Below are 22,730 nucleotides of genomic sequence, written 5' to 3'. Positions count from 1 at the left end.
ACTCTTTGGAAAGAAGTCATAGCTCACACTTAAGAAATGGTTACTCTGTAACTGTTGGTTAAATGGTGCCTGGGTGGCTTAGTTGGTTGAGCCTCTTGGCTCTTGGTTTTGGCTCAGGTTGTGATCTTGGGGTTGTGGGATCAAGCCCCAAGTGAGGCTCCATGCTCATCAGGAAGACTGGTTGTGATTCTCTCTCTCTCCATCTGCTCCTCTCCCCACTTGGCACGCACATACATTCTCTCTCTCTCTCTCTCTCTCTCTTAAGTAAATAAATAAATCTTAAAAAAAAAAAGTTTTCTCCTTGAGGATTGAGTGTCTATTTAAATTATTTGAAACTCTTCTGCAGAGATTTATCTGCTTTACCCCTATTTATTTCTTTATTCATTTATTTGTGACTTATGGGTATTCATCTTATACTTTGGATTGCAATTTAACACTTTTATTGTTTATTTTTGTTGTTTCAGCTGTCCATTGAGAGCTCTTTCATTTGGTTTCCGTGTCCCTTTGACATTTCCCCATTATTGTGGATTTGTTTTATTTTTGTTTTTTTGTTTTGTTTTGTTTAAAATTTTATTTATTTATTCATGAGAGACAGAGAGAGAGGGGCAGAGACACAGGAGGAGGGAGAAGCAGACTCCATGGAGGGAGCCTGATGTGGGACTCGATCCCTGGACTCCAGGATCACTCCCTGGGCTGAAGGCAGGCGCTAAGCTGCTGAGCCACTCAGGGATCCCCTTATTTTTGTTTTTTGAGTACTTTCTTATCTGACACTATAAGCTGCTGCAGGTTTATCTTGCCTATATCCAGCCCCATTCCTAGGGTCAGTGTTTTAGGTTTTTGTTTTTTTTTTAATTGAACTGGATTCTGTAATACTGTTTGGTTTTTGTTTTTAATTTTGAATTAGCATGAGATATTTGTAGCATTCTATTTTTATCAAAATATTTTAAAACGGTCTGTTTGCTTTGTGACTCTCCAGCTATCCAGAGTATTTTTCTAATTGAAGTGTGGTTGACACACAATATTACATCAGTTTCAAGTGTACAACATAGTGATTTGACAACTGTATACCTTATGCTATGTCACCACGAGAATAGCTACCATCTGTTCATCAGTGGTAGTGCTATTATAATACCAGTGACTATATTTCCTATGTTGTACCTTTTATCCCCATTACTTGTTCATTCCATTACTGAAATGAACGTTTTGTTTTTTGATTAAAGATATAATTGTTTTTAGTTGCAACCAAGATTCCTATCAGGTGAATAGAGTGATACTTCATTGTTGACCTGACATTTATCACAATCTCAGGAAATGAACTGGTTACACACAAGTAAATTTTTCAGATGCTTAAAGCTTGGGCTTTTCATTTATCCATTTTTTTTCCTTCCTTCAGAGAACATATTTTAAGTACCTTCTGTGTGCTGAGCACAGTGCTCCATTCTCAGAACAGAGAGACAAATTACGGTTCTGTTTCTTAAGTAGTCCACAGTCTAGTGGGGACATAGCTATACTTCAGCATGGTGGTGCTATAATTTAGGTGAGCTAAAGATGAAATAGAAGCCAACAGTGGAGATCAAGGATAATTTCTTGATATTTTGAAGGAGAGATATTGATTAGCTAGAAGAAAGGGGAGCAAATGAGGCAGGGAGGTGAAGGGAGATGGGCAAAGAAGTTCTAACAAAATGAGCAGCATATAACTAAAAGAATATAGCATTTTTGAAATACAATAAGAAACTTACTGTGACTAGAGCATAAAATAAGACAGCTGCAGTGGCAAGAGGGGAATAGAAGGCATAAGATCCATCGTGGAGGGCCTCATGTTTGTATGTCCACATTCTGGGGGGTAGTATTGGAGGGTTTTTAGGCAGAGGAGCAATCACTTTAACAATACTGTGGACAGTGAATTAGAATAGCCAGGAAACTAGGTAAGGAATCCATTGCAGTAATCTAAACTAGAGATGAGGAACATTGGTAACAGTAGCATGGATGGACTGATGAGATAGAGGAAGAAAGTAGAATCAACAGAGGTTATCAACAGATGGATATAAGGTTAAAAAAGAGAGTCAGTGATAATTAAAATGATGAATAAAACGGACCTGACCTACATGTACCTGACAATATAGGCATGTACAAAAAAAAGTAACTATATAATATTAAAACCACAATTTATGTTCCTTACTGGACTAAAGTTTGTGTGTCTACTCTCCAAGTGTCTTGGAAGCATTACTGTAGATTAACAGTCCAGTCATTGGTCACTAGTAAAAGAATGGTACATGTGAGGATTAAGTATTAAAGAGCTCCAATATATCTCATTCTCAAGGTCTCAAAAATAGAAAGAACCCAATAAACAGAAAAGAAACCAACACTAGATGTATGGAAAATTTTCAAATTAAAAATGGCTTCCTCTGTTGCAATCCTTATACCTATTGTACAACAGCCAACTTTAGCTGTCTTGCTAATGCTTCTAGAATGTTCTCTTCCATTCCCTGGCAGAGCTTGGCTGGTAGTTCCTGTTATCTCAGGTAGAAATCATAGTGATACATCTATCTACACACTGCATAAGTCTCACAGCTTCTTGCACTGTACAAACAACTCCATGAAAGTAAGTTTGATGTTTGCAAAACTACAAACATTGCTGGCCTGCTTACATGTCATTTTACACAAATATTTTACACAAACATTTTTGCTTACTACATCTCACTGTAATATCAGTTGGGGTTATTATCTGTATTAATAAATGATATATGTGCCTCAGAAAGTTACTACTGACTTGGACACAACCAGGCTTCTAATTAGATCTGGCCAGTATCCTCATGAAATATTTCAGCATTTCCATGAAGCCACCAGAAAGTGATAGTAATTCATTTTTACAGATGAGAAAATTGAAATAGTGACTTAGATGTATCACCTCAAGCCTCCTTGTTTAATAATGTCTTTCCTATAAATGCTGCTTCCAAAATAAAATGGTTCAAGATGAAATAAGCATATGCAAATGTCAGATAACAAGTTTATATAATCCCTTAGTCATGAAGGCAGTTCCAGAAGGGAGGTAGAAGGCATCCAAAACAGAATATTGTAATTTTTATAAAACAAGAGAAAAAGGACCGGGAAATAGTCCAAAAGGCTACAGAGGCAATAACAGCCTCTCTTAATTGAATTTAATGAATTAAATAAGATAGTAATCATTAGGTTTATTAATATCTACTGAGATAGAAAACAAAATAGGAAACACAGTTCATACCTTGGCTTGATAAGTGCCAGAAAAATAGGATTTGCCTGCATTTGTTTTGCCATACCTTACTACCAGTAGTAATCAGGGGAAACTCCTGGATAGGCTGCAAAGTGGTTTTCTAGCTTCTTTTACAGATGTGTAGGACGTCCTGACCCATTCTGTCTCCTAACAATACGTATCTTTAAATAAGAAACTAATGGGTTGATGTCTAGGATTTATTAAATTTCATGAGTAATTTATTCATGTCAGAAATTTAAATATGAATCATTTTTAACATTAAGACCAACTCCTATTCGGTATAGGCTCCTAGCCAACATTCTTTATTTTTAAGAATACTTAACATACGATGTTGTATTAGTTTCAGATGCATAACATACTGAATTGATATTTGTATACTTTATAAAATGGTCACTATAGTAAATCTAGTTACTATTTACCACCATACAAAGTTGTTATAGTATTGTTAACTATATTGCGTATGCTGTACATAACATTGCCACATCTTCTTTATTTTATAACTGGAAGATTTTACCTCTTAATCCCCTTCAATGATTTCATCCACCTCTCTTACCCCCACGCCCCCTCCCCTCTGGCAACTATCAGTTTGTTCTTTTTTTTTTTTTTTGAAACCCCCCAATCTTTTTTTTTTTTCAAAGATTTTATTCATTTATTCACGAGAGACAGAGAGAGAGAGAGGCAGAGACACAGGCAGAGGGAGAAGCAGGCTCCACGCAGGGATCCCGATGTGGGACTTGATCCCAGGACTCCAGGATCACGCCCTGGGCCGAAGGCAGGCACTAAACCGCTGAGCCACCCAGAGATCCCCCAGTTTGTTCTTTGTATCTCTTTTGTTTTGTTCTCTTTGTTCATTTGTATTTTTTTTTTTTTAGATTCACCTATGAATGAAATTATATGGTATCTCCCTTTCTTTAACTTATTTTACTTAGCATAATACCCTCTGATCTGTCTGTGTTGCAGATGGCAACATTCCGTTCTTATGGCTGTATAATTGTATAATCCATTGTAAATATATATACCACACTTTTAATCCAATTATCTATTGATTAGGTTGCTTCTAAATTTGGGCTGTTACGCAACGAACATAGGGGTACATATGTCTTTTCAAAATAGTGTTTTCATTTTCTTTGGATAAATGACTAGAAGTAGATTACTGGATCATATGGTAGTTCTATGTATAATACAGTTTTTTCATAGAGGCTTTAGTGTTTTCTACATGTTACCTACAGATAATGAGAGTTTACTTTTTCCTCTCCAATTTGAATGTCTTTTTTTTTTTCTTGCTTAATTGCTATGACTAGGATTTCCGATACTTCACTGAATAAAAGTGATGAGAATGGACATCCTTGTCATATTCTTAATCTTAGAAGAAAAGATCTTGACTTTTCACTGTTGAGTGTGATGCTAGCTCTGAGTTTGTCATATATGACCTTCATTATGTTGAGGTGCATTCTCTTTGTATCCACTTTGTTGAAAGTTTTATCCTAAATGGATGTTGAATTTTGTCCAATGCTTTTTATCCATCTATTGAGATGATTATATGATTTTTATCCTTCATTTTGTTAATGTGGTGTATCACATTGATTGATTTTAGGAATTGAACCATCCCTGCATCCCTAGAATAAATCCTACTTCATCATGGTGTATGATGATTTAAAGTATTGTTGAATTCAGTTTGCTGATATTTTGATGAGGATTTTTCCATTATACTTATTAAGAATATCGACCTCTAATTTTCTTTTCTTTTTTTTTTTTTTTTTTTTTTGGTTTTGTAGTGTCTTTGGTTTTGATTATAGGGTAGTGCTAATCCCATAAGAAGAATTTGGAAGTTTTTATCCTCTTCAATGTGGGGGAAATAATTTGAGAAGAATAGATACTAACTCTTCTTTAAATAGAATTCACATATGAAGCTGTCTGGTCCTGTATCTTAGTTTGTTGGGAATTTTATTACTATAACTATATTACTCATAATTGGTCTATTCAGATTTTCTGTTTCTTTCTGATTCAGTCATAGAAGATTGTATGCTTACAGGAATTTATCTACTTCTAGTTTGGCCAATATGTTACATAATAATTTTTCATAGTGGTCTTTTATAATCCTTTGTATTTCTTTAGTGTTTTGTTTAGTGTAGTTTCTCCTCTTTCACTTCTGGTTTTGAGTCTTCTCTTACTTTTTTTTGGTGAGTCTGGGTAAAGGTTTATCAATTCTGTTTATCTGTTCAAAGAACCAGCTCTTAGTTCCATGGATCTTTTCTATTGTTATTTAGTCTTTCTTTCACTAATTACACTCTGATCTTTATTATTTCCATTCTGTTACTAACTTGGGGCTGTGTTCTTTTTTTTTTTTTTCTAGTTCCCTTCTTTTTTTCTTTTCTTTCCTTTTTTTTTTTTTTTTTTTTTTTTTTTTTTTTTTGAGAGAGAGGCTTGTATCACTATAAACTTCCCTCCTAGCATTGCTTTTGCTGCATCCTGTAGGTTTTGGAATGCTATATTTCCGTTTTCATTTGTCTCAAGTACTCTCTTATTTCCTCTTTGATTTCTTCATTGACCTGTTGGTTGGTCAGTAGCATGTTATTTAGTTTCCATGTACTTATGCTTTTTCCAGTTTTTTTTTATAATGTATTATTATTTTTACACTATTGTGGTCAGAAAAGATTCTTGATATGATTTCAGCCTTCTTAAATTTATTGAGACTTCTTGGGTGCCTGGGTGGGTCAGTTGGTTAAACATCTACCTTCAGCTCAGGTCATGCATGGTCTTGGAGTCCTGGGACCCAGACCTGTATCAGGCTCCCTGCTTAGCAGGGAGTCTGCTTCTCCCTCTCTGTTCCCCATTCCCAGCTTGTACTTTCTCTCTCATTCTCTCTCAAATAAATAAAATCTTTAAAAAAAAAATTTATTGGGACACCTGAGTGGCTCAGCAGTTGAGTGTCTGCCTTTGGGCTCAGCACATGATCCCGGGGTTCAGGGATCAAGTTCCTCATTGTGCTCCCAGCAAGGAGCCTACTTCTGCCCCTGCCTGTGCCTCTGCCTCTCTTGCTTTGTCTCTCATGAATAAATACATTTTAAAAATAAAATAAAAAGAAACAATAAAAAGAAAATTATTGAGACTTCTTTTGTGGCCTAACATGTGATCTGTCCTGGAGAATGTTCCGTGTATACTTGAAAAGAATGTGTATTCTGCTGGCTTTGGATGGAATGCCCTGTATATATTAGGTTGATCTGGTCTAATGTGTTGTTTAAGACCAATATTTCCTTATTTTCTGTTTGGGTAGTCTATCCATTGCTGTAAGTGGATGTTAAAGTCCCCTTCTGTTAGTATATTATTGTCATTCTCCCTTAGTGCATCTGTCAGTATTTGCTTAGGAGCTTCTATGTTAGGTGCATAAATATTTAGAAGTGTTAGAACTTCTTATTCAATTGATCCCTTTATTTGATACCCTTCTTTTGGGGGTCTCTTTTTACAGCCTTTGTTTTAAAGTCCATTTTGTTTAGGGGAACCTGGGTAGCTCAGTTGGTTAAGCATCTGACTCTCAATATTGGCTCAGGTCATGATCTTGGGGTCATGAGATGGAGCCCCACATCAGGCTCTGTGCTCAGAGCAGAGTCTACCTAAAGGTTTTAGGTAAGATAAAATAAAAAATAGAGTATTTTGTCTGATAGAAGTATTGCTACCCCAGCTTTCTTTTCATTTCCATTTGGTGGAATATATTTTCCCATCCTGTCCCTTTCAGTCTCTATGTGTTTAGATGTGAAGTGCATCTCTAATACACAACATATAGATGGGTCTTATTTTTTAATCCATTCAGCCACCCTGTGTCTTAATTGGAGCATTTAGTTCATTTATATTTAAAGTAATTTTTGATGGGTATGTATTTACCACCATTTTTAAATTATTTAATGGTATTTTTTATAGTTCTCTGTTCCTTTATTCCTATTCTTTTCTCTTGTGACATGATAACTTTTTTTAGTGTTTAGATTTCTTTCTCTTTTTGTGTATCTAGTACAAGTTTTTGATTTGTGGTTAGCATGAGATTTATAAATAAGAACCTGTATGTATAGCAGTTTAGTTTACTTTAATTTGATCACTGGGCAGCCCAGGTGGCTCAGCGGTTTAGCGCCACCTTCAGCCCAAGGTGTGATCCTGGAGACCCAGGATCGAGTCCCAAATCAGGCTCCCTGCATGGAGCCTACTTCTTCCTCTACCTGTGTCTCTGCCTCTCTCTGTGTATCTCATGAATAAATAAAATCTTTAAAAAAAAAAAAAGCCAAAAAAAAAAACAAAATTTAAAAAAAATTGATGATCACTTAAACTTGAACAAATCCTAAAAACACTACATTTTTACTCTCCCCACCCCCAGTGTTTTATGTTTTTGACCTCAGGTTTTACATTCTTTTATTTTATATATCCTTAATTAATTTTTTAAAAGATTTTATTTATTCATGAGAGACACAGCACACAGAAAGAGAGAGAAACATAGAGGGAGAAGAGCCTGATGTGACACTCAATCCCAGGACCCCCGGGATCATGACCTGAGCCAAAGGCAGATACTCAACCACTGAGCAACCCAAGTACCCCCTTAAACTAATTATTAGAGTTATAGTTTATTTGCTACTTTTGTCTTTTGACCCTCATACCAACTTTATAAGTAGTTGATTTACTACCTTCACTATATGTTTGCCTCTAATCTAAGTTAGATTTTTTTTTTCTTTCACATATTTTCTTAGTTCTAGTTATGGCCTTTTCCTCTTAAAGAAATCCCTTTAATATTTTTTGTAAATCTGGTTTAGTGGTGGTAAACTCCTTTAACTTTTATTTGGATGGGAAACTTTTTTTTTTAAGATTTTATTTACTTATTCATGAGAGACATGGAGAGAGAGGCGAAACACAGGCAGAGGGAGAAGCAGGCTCCATGCAGGAAGCCTGACGTGGGACTCTATCCAGGGTCTCCAGGATCACTCCCTGGGTGGAAGGCGGTGCTAAACCGCTGAGCCACCTGGGCTGCCCAAGCTGGGAAACTTTATCTCCCCTCCAATTCTGAATGGTAACATTGCCAGTTAGAGTATTCTTGATTATGTTTTTTCCTTTCAGCACTGTGAGTATATTATGCCACTCTCTGCTAGATTGCAAAGTTTCTGCTGAAAAATCAGCTCTTTGCCTTATGGGGATTCCCATTAAATGCAATTAATTGCTTTTCTCATGCTATTTCTAACATTCTTTATCTTTAGTGTTTGACGTTTTAATAATGTATCATGGCGTAGATCTCTTGAGTTCATCTTGTTTGGGAGCTGTGCTTTTTTTAAAAGACCTGGGAAGGTTCTCAGCTTAGGGAATTTTTCAGCTATGATTTCTTTAAGTTTTATGCCTGCTTCTCTTTCTCTTCTCCTTCTGGGACCTCTCTATAATGTGAATGGTAGTACTCTATGTTGTCCCAGTGATCCCTTAAACTGTCCTCATTTTTAAATTCCTTTTTTGTTTCCTTTTTCTAATTTTCTTTTGTTGTCTCTTTCTTCTTTCTTTCATTTTCTCTCTCTCTCTCTTTCTCTCTCTCTCTCTTCCCCTCCCCTCTCTTCCTCCCTCCCTCCTTCCTCCCTCCCTCTTTGTTCAGTTTGAGTGACTTTTTGAGAGAGAGAAAGCATACAAGTGGGGGTGAGAGGATGGTTAGGGGCAGAGGGAGAGAGAAAATTTCATACAGGCTCCACTCCCATTGCAGAGCCCAATGCAGGGCTCAATCTCACAACCCTGAGATCATGACCTGAGCTGAAATTGAGAATCAGATGCTTAACCGACTAAGCCACCCAGGTGCCCCAGTTGGGTGACTTTCATTACCCAGATCACTGATCTGTTCTTATGTATTATCAAATCTTCCATTTATACCCTCTAGTATATTACTTTATTTTTGTTACTGCATTCTTCAGCTCTGATTGGTACTTTCTTATATTTTCTCTTTGTTGAAGTTCTCCTTGTGTGTTCATCTAGTCTTCTCCAGAGTTTGATAAGCATTTTTATGACCTTACTTTGAACTCTTTATCAGGTTGATTGCTTAATTCCCTCTCATTTAGTTCTTTTTCTGAGGTTATGTCTTGTTCTTTTGTCTGGAACACATTTCTGTCTTCTCATTTGGCCTAACTCTGTATTTGTTTTTAAGTATTAGGTAGTTCAGCTTCATTTCTCAGTCTTTTTTTTTTCTTTTTAAAGTTTTTGTTTAAATTCCAGTTAATTAACATACAATACAATATTAATTTCAGGTTTAGAATGCAGTAATTCAACACTTACATACAATGCCTGGTGTCTATCACAACATACATTTCCCAGTCTTGAAGGAGTGACCTTATGTAAATGTCCTGTCGGGCCCAGAAGTACAATCTCCTCCATTCACCAGAACCAGGTGCTCCTGGGGTGTTTGTTCCCCTTGTAGGTTGCATGTACCCTCTGATATGATGGGGCAGTACTGCCATGGGCACACTGGTAGGTGGGTCTGGCTCTCACGCTAGCTAGCTGCATATCTGACCTTGACTACTTTGGATGTACCTTGTGAGCAGAACTGATCAAGACACCAGGGGTAGGCACCACCTGGCATTAGCAGTCTACAGGGAGGATTCCAAAATGGTGTCCACCAGTACCACAATCAGCACAGCAGAACAAGATAGCAAAAATGACTATTACTAGTGTCTAAGTCCCAAGGAGAGGACCAGTTACCTCCTGTCCCTCCAGCAGGCACTCCAAGATTAGTAAGTAGGTCTCCATAGTCCATACAATTTTGATCTGTGTTTTTGCACTTATTTCTCGATCAAGTAAGTCTACATGTGAGCTCTTTAAGAGTAGATTCTTCTCCCATGCAATTCTAGTTTTCCTGGACGTGTTCCCTATTGGTTTTCAAAGCCACGTATTTTGAGACTTGCCTCTTCTGTGCAGAATCTGAGGGTTTGGGTTCCTAATGTGGAACTCAAATCTCTTACTCCTCAGGAAAAAGTTCATTACCTTTGAGATCCCTTTGTATCATAGAATGCCACTCCTAGAACGTGGGGTTTTTTCCTTAGTGAGATTATATCTCTGCCACTTCTACCTATCTCACTGCCCTTGTTATAGAGGTTCTTGTCATCCAGTTTCTAGTTCCTGTTCAGAGGGAATTATTCCACATGTGGTTATAGATATGTTGTCCATGAGAGGAGCTAAGCTCAGGATCTTCCTTTCTTGCCATCCTGGACTCTCTTAGACCCACCCCGGACAACCATTGTAGGCTAGTCAGACATTTTAAGCTGTAGAATCTTTTTTGCTTTTTAAAAACCAGAAATCCGGGATCCCTGGGTGGCGCAGCAGTTTAGCGCCTGCCTTTGGCCCAGGGCGCGATCCTGGAGACCCACAATCAAATCCCACATCGGGCTCCTGGTGCATGGAGCCTGCTTCTCCCTCTGCGCCTGTGTCTCTGCCCCTCTCTCTCTCTCTGTGACGATCATAAATAAATAAATAAATAAATAAATAAATAAATAAATAAGTAAATAAATTTAAAAAATAAAAATAAAAAAAATAAAAACCAGAAATCCAGGCTCTTGCACATTTTTGGTAAGGTCTTAAGTTAACAGTGTCTTTCATATTTTCATGTAGGCTCTAGGAGATGTCTTCTAGATAATCCAAATTGAAAACTAATATGTAAATTTTCATGTTGTAGCTGTGGTTCCAATGAAATCTAACCGCTATCAAAAATCTCTCTTCCGGGGGATCCCTGGGTGGCACAGCGGTTTGGCGCCTGCCTTTGGCCCAGGGCGCGATCCTGGAGACCCGGGATCGAGTCCCACGTCAGGCTCCCGGTGCATGGAACCTGCTTCTCCCTCTGCCTGTGTCTCTGCGTGTGTGTGTGTGTGTGTGTGTGTGTGACTATCATAAATTTAAAAAAAAAATCTCTCTTCCATACCTAATCTGTACTTTTACCAAGTGACATATTTGTTAAATTTAGCCTTTAATACCTAACTTAAGAGTTATGGATCTGTAAACTAACATGGAGGAAATCATAATGTAGAGCTATCCAGTATGGCTACCCACTAGCTACACTTGGCTATTTAAATCAAAATTTAATTATAATTAAGTATAATTGGGACATCTGGGTGACTCAGTTGGTTAAGCATCCAACTCTTGATTTCCGCTCAAGTCATAATCTCAGGGCTCTGAGATTGAGCCCCAACAGGCTCTGCATTCGGCATGAAATCTGCTTACGATTCTCTTTCTCCCTCTCCTTCTGCCCCCCTCACACTCTCCAAATAAATAAAACCTTTTAAAAAATGAAATTAAGTATAATTTTAAAATTCTGTTCTTCAGTTACATTAAGTGCCTAATAGCTGCTTATGGCTAATGGCTGTCATATTAGACAGCACAGATGTTCCACATCTTCATTTTCTAATAAATGCTCTACAATACAGGAAGTTAAATTTGACAACATTGTCTAGAAAGTACTGATACAAAGCCACTTTAGTTGAAAATGACTTATATACTTATATATAAAAATGCCCATATGATGGCTTTTCAAGAGGAAAAATAACCAGATTATTTATTTATAAATAGAGCCTATAATTTCATTCCATTGTGCCAAAAAAGTGACTCATATTTATTAATCCCACTTTCTTTTCCTAACACTTCTATCCTAAAAGATTTACAACTGCAAAATTGTGTATAGAGTTAGTTCAGGATTTCCAGAATTTATCTAATCCATCTTGTGCTAATCTTCCTTTCTACACATTTGCTCACTAGCTTTTCCACAATGTGCTGACTTAAATGTTTATGATATATACACATATTTTTAAAACTTCTGTCTAATTTACTGTCTTAGACTGCAGCTAATAGCTATTTATAGACAGTCTAATAGCCATTTTTGTGTATCATATTGAGATAAGCCCTTTAAGTGTCATACACCCTCTTACACAAAGTTGAAAAATACAGTATATTTCAACTTTGTATAAGAAACATGACTGCTCAGCCCTTGGTAAGAATTATAAAATATATTTTTCTCCCTCAGTTTTTTCAAAAGCAGACCCTTGTAATAAATTTTGTACTATAATGCTTGAGTCCAGGATGAATCAAGGAAAAGAAAGGTTAGGATGAGCCTGGAACATCTTATGCCAGAAAGTAGAATACTCAAAAAAAATGATAGGGACGTAGTCAGAAAACTTAAGAGCCAGATTGACAGAGTTCCTACTAGCCATATCTGGGAGAAATTAAGTATAATAATGAATTATGAATTGTTAAAAAAAATAAGAACCTGTGAGTTCCTACTGATGATATATTGATTAATAGATAGTTGGATGGTTGGATGGAGAAGAAAGGAAGGCCCTCATTTGTAGTAGAATGCTGACTGATAAATGTGGATAGAATGGTGGAGCTAGAAAATCACCATTGCGTAACCATGACATTAGAGATTGGTTTAGTCAGGAATTATCAGTGGATGCTAACTATAAGGGAAAAGTTTTGACAAGGAGCAAGATACATACTTTTTTTTTTTTACAATCAAATGGAATGTTTTAATATATGATCTACAAAAAAAATTCATACACTTCAACCAAATGGGATTTATTCCAAGAATGCAAGGCTGGTTCAATATTCAAAACTAGTCAACAGGGATCCCTGGGTGGCGCAGCGGTTTAGCGCCTGCCTTTGGCCCAGGGCGCGATCCTGGAGACCCGGGATCGAATCCCACGTCGGGCTCCTGGTGCATGGAGCCTGCTTCTCCCTCTGCCTGTGTCTCTGCCTCTCTCTCTCTCTCACTGTGTGCCTATCATAAATAAATAAATAAAAAAAAATTTAAAAAAATTTTAAAAAAAATTTAAAAAAAAAACAAAACTAGTCAACATTATATCAACAGGCTATAAAAGAAGAATCAGATGATCACATCAATTGTTGGAGGCAACGTATTTGACAACATCTAACATTCGTAATAACAAAAACCTCAGCAAATTAAGAATAGATGGAAATTTTCTAAACTTGATAAGAAAACTTTGAAAAAAAATACTTCAACTAACATCATACCTACCTAATGAAAACCTGAACATTTTCCTCCTAATGTGAGGGATCAGTCAAGGGCATTCTTTCTTGTTACTCCTATTCAACATTATGTTGGAAGGCCCACTAGTGCAGTAAGAAAAGAAAGTCTTGTCTTCCCCCTCACATACTGCATCTTAGTTCCAAGGAAGAAAATAAGTGTAAAATGGAAAAACCAGTGAGAGGCAGATGGGCCTCTGAATGTGATACCTTGAGAGACATTCAGCGTCACTTCTGTCATATTTGTATGTAAGTGGGATGCATAATCTGAATTTAATCATGAGAAAACATCAGACAAAACCCAAATGAAAAACATTCCATTTAAGAAAAAAAAAATGACCTGTATTCTTTAAAATATCAGTGTTACGAAAGGAGAGAGGAATGCAGGGGGAAGGCAGAAGAACTATTCCAGATTAAAGGAAACCAAAGAAACATGACAGCTTAATGCTAATCTTTGACCTAGGGCTGGATCTGGAGTAGAAAAAAAAAATGATAGGACATAATTGGGACAGTAGCCAAGATTGGAATATAAGCGAAAGATGAGATTTTTAAAAATATTGTATTGATGTTAAATTCCTTACATTTACCAACAGTGCTATGGTTAGAGCATACCTTTGTTCTTAGGAAATACAGAGTATAGTATTAAGAAGCAAAGGGGCATGATGTCTGTAACTTGTTCTCAAGTGGTTCAAGGAAATAATTGTGTGTGAGAGAAAATACAGTAACAAATGTACCACCTCTTAACAGTTGGTGAATTTGAGCATGAGCTACAAAAGAGTTTTCTATTTAAGTCTTGCAACTTTTCTGTAAATTTAAAATTATTTCAAGAAAATTGAAAAATTCTATCCCATGTTTTCTAGCTCTTTCTAAGGCACAGACGGATGTGATGACAATGAGAATGCAATCGGAGCGACTTTCAAAAGAATATGACCGGCTCCTGAAAGAACACTCGGAACTTCAGGTGGGTGACCTCCACTTTATGAACCTACATTTTATGAAATAGTGATTACTAAGTCAACTATTTGGGTTGTCTGCCTTTCCCAAATCAAGAGGATGTACTCAGTCCTGCCTTCTTAAAAATGGTTAAGGAAATCAGACTTTTACCTGGAGGGTGAGGATGAGGCCATTACATGAAAATGCAAGACAGTCATAGCATAGAGATTTACTGACGTGCTAACTTACTGTGTTCTAGTTCTAGTGAAATTCTAAGCAAAAGAATCGAGCCACAAAAATGGCAGCATTGAAAAATGGGCTGTTTCTGTAAACATTTCATTTTGCCATTGGCAGTGTTTGCTCTATTCATGCCAAAAATAAGGTCAAAATTTGAAGTCCCACCTCACACAATTCCTCCTATCCTAATGTTTTAGACATCTTAGGTCAAAACCTATGGCATTCAAGATACATGGATTTAAAGACAGAAGTAGAAACACCCTTTTGTTATTAAAGTCACAGAGTCAAGGGCTATAGCTTTTCCTTCTCTTCCCCTCCAACCCAGCAAGAGTCCGTGCCCTGCATTCACCCATGATAAATTTGACTGTCCCTTCCCTGTTGACTTGGCAGCCCCTAATCTGAATTGATTTCCCAGCCACATTTTGACCACATGTGGGGAGATTTGGGGGAAAAGATCATTCCAGAGGCAGCGCTGGCCCTCCCAGTTCCTCCTGGGATGGGGCAGGTGGGGGTTGGGGGAGGGGGGCTTGTGCTGAGAATTTGGCAGCTTTTGTGGCTTTCAATCAGAGCTTTTTAGCAATTACAGCTCTACAGTTGCTTCACTGTAGGAGAAGCCCTAGTCCCAGGACTCATTTCCCTGCATCTTAATGGTCATGGTATCACAAGGGTCCAGCACTGTGCCTGACAAAAGGCAAGCAGGTACTATACCAGGTACTATACTGATAGAACTCAAAGTCAGACCTGGAATAACTGATTCTCATACTAACTTTATGATCCCAAGCAGGTTATATTACCCCTCTACAGCTCACTTTTCTTCATCTGTAAAATCAGAGTAATAATACCACCTGGCCTGCTGGGTTTTTAGTAGAATTAAATAGAATGTGTAGCGTTGTGCCTGGCTGATAGGAAACCCTCAAGAAATGATACCACTAGAATTATCATTATCGGGATCTCTGGATGGCTCAGCGGTTTAGTGCCTGCCTTTGGCCCAGGACGCAATCCTGGAGTCCCGGGATCAAGTCCCAGGTCGGGCTCCCGGCATAGAGCCTGCTTCTCCCTCCTCCTGTGTCTCTGCCTCTCTCTCTCTCTCTCTGTCATAAATCAATCAATCAATCTTAAAAAAAAGGATTATCATTATCAGCAGCAGCATACATTCCTCTGTAGAAGTTTTTTTTTAAAAAAAAGATTTTATTTATTTATTCATGAGAGACACAGAGAGAGAGAGAGGCAGAGACACAGGCAGAGGGAGAAGCAGGCTCCATGCAGGGAGCCTGATGTGGGACTTGATCCTGGATCTCCAGGATCAGGCTCTGGGCTGAAGGCAGCGCTAAACCGCTGAGCCACCAGGGCTGCCCTCCTCTGTAGAAGTCCTGCTGGAAAATGACTTCTTCCCAACCAGCCACTTTAGACCTGATTTAGAACCAGTTAAGAAGTAATGCAAAACGCATTGGTAATCTGGTATCCCTAGCTGAGTTGCATGTTTAGTTTAACCTACTTTGACAATAGGGCAATCCAGAAAAGGGTAGAAACCATGTGTGCTTCGAACCTGGGATACCAAGAGCTCAGTTCCCATGTTCTAGAGTAGGTGGTCAGATTTTCAGCAAGACCACCGTTTCCTCATCTCTAAAACACAGGTGCTAAAATTGCTACATCACCGTGGCCAGATGAGAATTACTCCAGGGCATCCTTCAGGATCCGCCATGGAAAGTGAAGAAGCCTTTTGCCTAGAAATAGAACTTTTTTTCCTCCTATTTGTGAGGTTAGGGTGTACTCAAAAGGATGAGTATCCATACCAGTGGACTTTGCCAGGTCAGAAACGTTTAGATCCCTGGATGGAGAAAAAAGAAACAATATTCTCTCATTTTCTTACAGCCACTGACCATCACTGAATGTCCCCTTGTGGTAACAGCTAATGATCTCTTAATCCCTGAAAAGTATATGTGACAGTGAGATTCCTTCAACCCATTTTCTTTCCTCTCCCCAAAACCCCTTCTGTTTGGAGCTTATGCAATCTTGATTTGCAGATGCTAAGAAGTTTTTCCGAGTAATTCCTTCCCCAGAAAGAAGTTGTCACACCTATTTCTTTGAAAAATGGCCCATCCCAGATATGCCAGGTGCCACGCTGAGAGTTGGGCCTTGTTCACTAGTGCATTTAAGGCCTCGATCTACTTTCTTCTGTTATTTTTGAAATATGTAATGGATAACATTTATTGAAGATGTGCTCTGGACCAAGCACTTAGTTAATGGCGTCACGTGTGATTTTGTTCACTCTCGTCACAGCCCACTAAATTAAAATATTTTAATACCCTATTTTGTGGATGAGGAGAACAAGACCCAGAAATTATGTTATATAACATACCTAACATCACTGAACTAGAAATCAGTAGGAATCCAAGTTGGATTCACAATCAGGAATTTTTTCTCCGATCCCCCAGTCCTTAAGAACTCTGCTGTTCGGCCTGTTCTGGTCATTGGACTGTGTTCTCGGATCCTTGGCCTTCCTACTTCTCCTCTATTCAGTCTTAGAGAGCAACACTTCCCAAGCTCCTCCGCTCTCTTCTGGGCAGGTTTAGCAAAGGGAGGCGGCACCAGAAGGAGACTGAGGGCAGGAAGGACAAAGCCAGGGATTTTTTTTCCCACTCTCTCTGTTTTAGGTGGCCTCTGCTGCAGCAGCCCTATCTCTTTCCATGGTCCCAATACCTACTGGGCAACTTCCACATGGTGGCCCTTGCTCCTGAGGTCCTTAACACTATCTCCTCCCTTGTGCCTCCAGTCCAAGGAATGGTAGTGGTTCTGTACTAATCTCTGAGGTGTCTTACCACACTGTCGCGTCTGTCTCCTCTTTCATCACCTGTAATACCAATATTTATTATAACCATAATAAATATCTGTTTGAAGGGGAAAAACAAAACCTCTCTCAGCTCCATTAGTTTGCCAGTTCTGTAAACCTCGGATGGATTATTTGACATCCAGGCACCTTGGCTTCTTCATTACTTAAATGGCGGTTATAATACCTTATGAGCATTAAACCAGATCCTGTACAAGAAGGCACTTTTAATATTTTTAAACAAGAAAAGCTCTATATCCCTGTAAGGTGCTAGTAGTTATTTCTTGATTGGACACATTTTTCCCCATTTGCCCTCCATTGTCCAGTGTGAGAACTTGTAGAAGATTCTGAGATTTAAGTGTCATTACGTGACTACCATTTTCTTAAAAGCGACTTGTACACTTTGATATTCACCTTATGAACTCTACTTGAGAAGCAAAAAAAATGCTGTAGACCATCAGCTGTATCAACTTGCCTTTCATGAATTTTACTTCTGTTGTGAAACCAACCTTAATAATTGAATTTTATCTTTAAAGTTCCTTCCTTGGGAAACTTAGCTTTCCCAATTTTACATAGTTGGTTTGCTTTAAATAAAATAATCATAAAATGACCATTAAAATATTAAGGAAATAGGGGCAGCCCGGATGGCTCAGTGGTTTGGCGCCGCCTTCAGCTGAGGGTGTGATCCTGGAGTCCTGGGATTGGGTCCCACGTTGGGCTCCCTGCATGGAGCCTGCTTCTCCCTCTGCCTGTGTCTCTGCCTCTTTCTCTCTCTGTGTCTCTCATGAATAAATAAAATCTTTTTAAAAAAATAATAAATAAACAAAATAAAATATTAAGGAAATAGGGCAGCCCGGGTGGCTCAGCAGTTTAGCACCGCCTTCAGCCCAGGACCTGATCCTGGAGTCCCGGGACCGAGTCCCACATCGAGCTCCCTGCATGGAGCCTGCTTCTCCCTCTGCCTGTGTCTCTGCCCCTCTCTCTCTCTCTCCCTCTCTCTCTCTCTCTCTCTCTCTCTCTGTCTCTCATGAATAAATAAATAATCTTTTAAAAAAATAAAATATTAAAAAAATAAAGGTGGAAGAGGAGAAAGCTGATTTCCTTACCATAAACGAATCCCACTTTGCATTTTTTAAACCTGTCTGGATTTCCCCATCTGGTCCCCTTCCTGTTATAAGCACTAAATAAATATTAGAAAATAATCCCTTCAAGATACAGAGTCTTTGCCTTTCCTTGTTTGCCCTGGCTGTCTTCTAGAAAAGAAAAAGCAAAACTAACTGAGGGTTATGGGCAGTACAAACCCATCAGCACTTGCCAGTTTTCAAATATCATTTTGGAAAATCACCCTTCACTTAAAGTACTTATCCAGAATAACAGCTCCATTAAAGCTGTAATTTTTTTTTAATCTTCATGTCCATTTTTATTTTGTATAAGTACAAGATTATTTCCTTTTTTTAAACTGAACTATAATTGATGTGCAGTGTTACATTAGTCTCAGACATAAAATGATTCAACAATTCTGTGCATTTCTCAGTGCTTATCACAAGTGTACTCTTCATCCCCATCACCTATTTCTCCCATCCCCCCACTCATCTCCCCTCTGACAACCACTGGTTTGTTCTCTGTATTTGAGTCTGTATTTTTGTCTCGTTTTTACTTTGTGCATTTGTTTTGTTTCTCAAATTCCACATATGAGTGAAATACAGTATTTGTCTTTCCCTATATAACTTATTTTGCTTAGCATTGTACTCTCTAGATCCATCCATGATGTTGCAAGTGACAAGATTTTATTTTTTATGGCAGGGTAATATCCCAGTAAATACATACATACATATACACACACACCACATCTTCTTTATCTATTTGTCTATGGATGAACATTTGTGTTGCTTATGTATCCTGGCTACCGTACATAATGCTGCAATTAACAGGGGTGCATATATCTTTTTGAATTAGTGTTTTTTGTATTTTTTTTAATTTTTTTTAATTTTTTTTTATTTACTTATGATAGAGAGAGAGGCAGAGACACAGGCAGAGGGAGAAGCAGGCTCCACGCACCGGGAGCCCGATGTGGGACTCGATCCCGGGTCTCCAGGATTGTGCCCCGGGCCAAAGCAGGCGCCAAACCAAACCGCTGCGCCACCCAGGGATCCCCGTTTTTTGTATTTTTTAAGTAAATACCCAATAGTGGAATCACTGGATCATATGGTAATATTATTTTTAATTTTTTGAGGAACCTCGATACTTTTTTCTACAGAAGCTGCTCCAGTTTACATTCCTACCAAAAGTACATGAGTTTTTTTTTTCTCCACTTCCTTGCCAAAACTTGTTATTTCTTGTGTTTTTTATTTTAGTCATTCTGACAGGTATGATACCTTTTTGTGGTTTTGATTTGCATTTCCAACAATGTGATGTTAAGCGTCTTTTCATGTTGGCCATTCATAGGTCACCTTTGGAAAAATGCCTATTCAGGTCCTCTGCCCATTTTAAATCAGATTATGTGGGGGTTTGGGTGTTGAGTTGCATAAGTTCTTTATATATTTTGGGTATTAACCCCTTGTCAGATACATAATTTGCAAATATCTTCTCCCATTCAGTAGGGAAAGCTGTGATTTTTATCTGAAGCAGTAAGATCTATACAAACATGTGAAAGTGGTGTGGTACCTTATCATGCAAAATACCTAATCCTGTCTTCTAATTTGGTTGGTTAATGTTATTCTAAAGTTGTTCTGAAAGCATTAGGGCTCAACCTAAACAGAAGCTTGATGAGCCTCTCACGTGCAAGCAGTAATACTTCAACTCCATTTTGAGTTCTTTTTTTCTCACCATAGACTTTTGCTTTTTTTTTTTTTTAAGATTCTATGTATTCATTCATATGAGACACGAAGAGAGAGGCAGAAACATAGGCAAAGGGAGAAACAGGCTCCCAGCAGGGAGCCTAATACAGGACTCCAGGAACATGACCTGAGCCAAAGGCAGATGCTCAGGCACTGAGCCACCAGGCATCCCAACTTTTGCTTTCTTAAGTGCAAATGATTTCTTAAGGTTATTCATTTATATCCCATTTTCCTCCAGTTTTAAATGATATGATACATTATAGTCTTCTTGTGATCAGCAAAGAATATAATTTGAGAAGTCAGTACTATTGGCAAATATCTGAAAAACAAACACACAAAAAAAGGCCATCCCATCTGGGGTTTTTGGTTCCCTTCATTATTTCCTTGCCAAAAATTTTAATTGGGTTTGTAAGAGGGGAATAAGAGGGGAATTTGAGAAATTTTGTTTTCCTGGTATAACCTGTGAAACAAAAGCAAAATAGATTAAGGCAGGGAAATAAATGAACTTATCAAGAGTGTTATTTTTCCCCTTGAGACTTTTTTTTTTTCAAATAAAACCCACAAACTTTGTAGTTTAAGTTTGAGACTTTTCCAATCCATATTTTCACATTTGATTATTCTCATAATTAATAACTGTACATAGAAAAGAGAATTTTTTTAAAACGTGTCATATCTATGAATCTGTTTTTCATTACTTACCTAAGTCTCTTTTTTTCCCACAGAATCGTTCAGAGAGAGACAATAAGAAAGGCCTGTGAACTTTGAAAGAAGATTGTGCTATGTCATGTGAAGATAATCAATTTGTTACCACGTTAGCCTCTAGAATATTTAAAATTTATTTTGGAAAAAGGTACTATTACAACCAGCCAATAATTTTTTTAATGCCACATATAGGCTATTATCATAACGGCATTGTGACAATATTTAATGTTGTTTGGGATATATTGTAAAGTCTGTACTCCAGCTCTCACATGAAATGTAAGCATGATAAGCACCCTATTGAGATGTTGAGAGTAATACTAGTATATGGTTGCTGTTTGCCAATAAAAGGACAAATTTGTAACCAGTTACTTCCAAAACTAGATTTTTAAGTTGATGAAACAATTAATAGCCTTAAAAGCTTTGATGAGTTTTCAGTAGTAATAATAATAATAGTAATAATAATAATAATTCATTTAATGAGATGATGATAATGCTGATATATTTGAAGATAATATTCAGTATCAGCAAATTTGTTCATAGGGAGATTAAATAAGGATAAATGATCAGAATTAGCCACTGTATTTATAAGGAAGAGTTATAAAGAGCAAAAAATAAAAACAATGACCTTAGTTGTTTTTTATAAGCCTGAGGATAGTTAACTCTTATATTGATAATTATATTTTTGTTACTGTGCTTCTATATCTGTTGGACTGTTTTTGTTGACATTGGTGTTAACACATAATTAGTAGGCATTACACCTTTTTTAAAGCTCATTTGGTAATGAAGTTTACACCTATATGCATAACTGCCATACACTGAACTTAAAATTATTTTACATCAATGTGGAATTCTTGACTCAGAAAGCTAATGTGTACATATCTAACGAGCAATATTTCCCATTATACAATTAGTAACTTTTACTAATTATACAAGTATTACCTCAACTATATATACACTGGGGTCACAGCTTCTCTGAGATGTATCAGTATTTTGAAAGTAAATCTTAAACACTATTTTTCCATTCATATTCCTTTAGAATCTTCTGTAGAACATGATAGTGACTCAGTAGTATTAATGATTTAGGTTGTTACAGTGTTTAGACATGAAAGTCACCTTCTTTGTCTCATCAAGACCTAAATATAAATGAAAGTGTAAAATAATGACCAGAGTTTTTACTTTCCCAACATCTGTTTCTTCCTTTGGTGTTTATTTTCATTTTAGCACCGACTTCATGCCTATCTGATTTTTGTCATTGTAACATAGATGAAATGAGCAAAAACGTAAGAATTTTATTTCAGATACAAGTCAGGAGCTACTGCTAGAAAACACACATGCAGAAGACATTTAACAGGAGTGAGCGCTGGAGTTAAACCATATGGGCTGACAACACCCTGAATAACAAGGAGGGGGAGTCTCAAGTAGGAGGGAGCTGAGCAGGCACAGCTTGGGTATCTCCTAGGAAATAGCAGAGTGGGCAAATATGAAGGTAACCGGCATTTGTGATCCTGGCCTCCTGAGCACAGAAATCAAGTCTAATGACAAAATAAGAGAGAGACAAGTAGAAGATGCGCAGCTTTAGAACTGCCAGAACTAAAATCAAATCCTAACCTTACCACTAATTTAGCTGTGTGATTTTGAACAAATTATTCCAACTTGCTAGACTTCTATTTCCTCATCTCCAAAATGGGAATAATAACACTTAGGTCAGGATTATGATGTAAACTAAGATGCCACAATGATCCTCATATTTTTTCAGACTGTGCAGCAAGGGGAAAGCCTGGGCACCCTTGGAAGATTGAGAGGTTGGCAGAAAGTGCTTAATTTAAAGCATATGTTTAAGTAACCTCAGACCTCAACCCTTTCAGTTTTGGAGACACCCTGAGGCCTTAAAAGTTTGTGCAATTTCCCCCAAAGCAGT

The 22,730-nt window shown here is 37.6% G+C and overlaps 1 protein-coding gene across 1 annotated transcript in view; it reads left to right on the top strand.

The window, feature by feature from the left end:
* The window catches only part of LOC129494281 (B-cell receptor-associated protein 29), a 52,587-nt gene extending 30,589 nt beyond the window's left edge, over positions 1–21,998 (top strand). Inside the window, exons 7-8 of the mRNA XM_055301119.1 lie at positions 14,137–14,237; positions 20,833–21,998. Coding sequence (XP_055157094.1) covers positions 14,137–14,237; positions 20,833–20,868 — 137 coding nt within the window. The 3' untranslated portion in view covers positions 20,869–21,998. The remainder of the gene's footprint in view (positions 1–14,136; positions 14,238–20,832) is intronic.
* The last annotated feature ends 732 nt before the right edge of the window (positions 21,999–22,730 follow it).

This window comes from Nyctereutes procyonoides, unplaced genomic scaffold, assembly GCF_905146905.1.
Source record: "Nyctereutes procyonoides isolate TBG_1078 unplaced genomic scaffold, NYPRO_anot_genome, whole genome shotgun sequence".
Classification (NCBI taxonomy): domain Eukaryota; kingdom Metazoa; phylum Chordata; class Mammalia; order Carnivora; family Canidae; genus Nyctereutes; species Nyctereutes procyonoides.
This window is presented reverse-complemented; position numbering and strand designations above follow the sequence as displayed.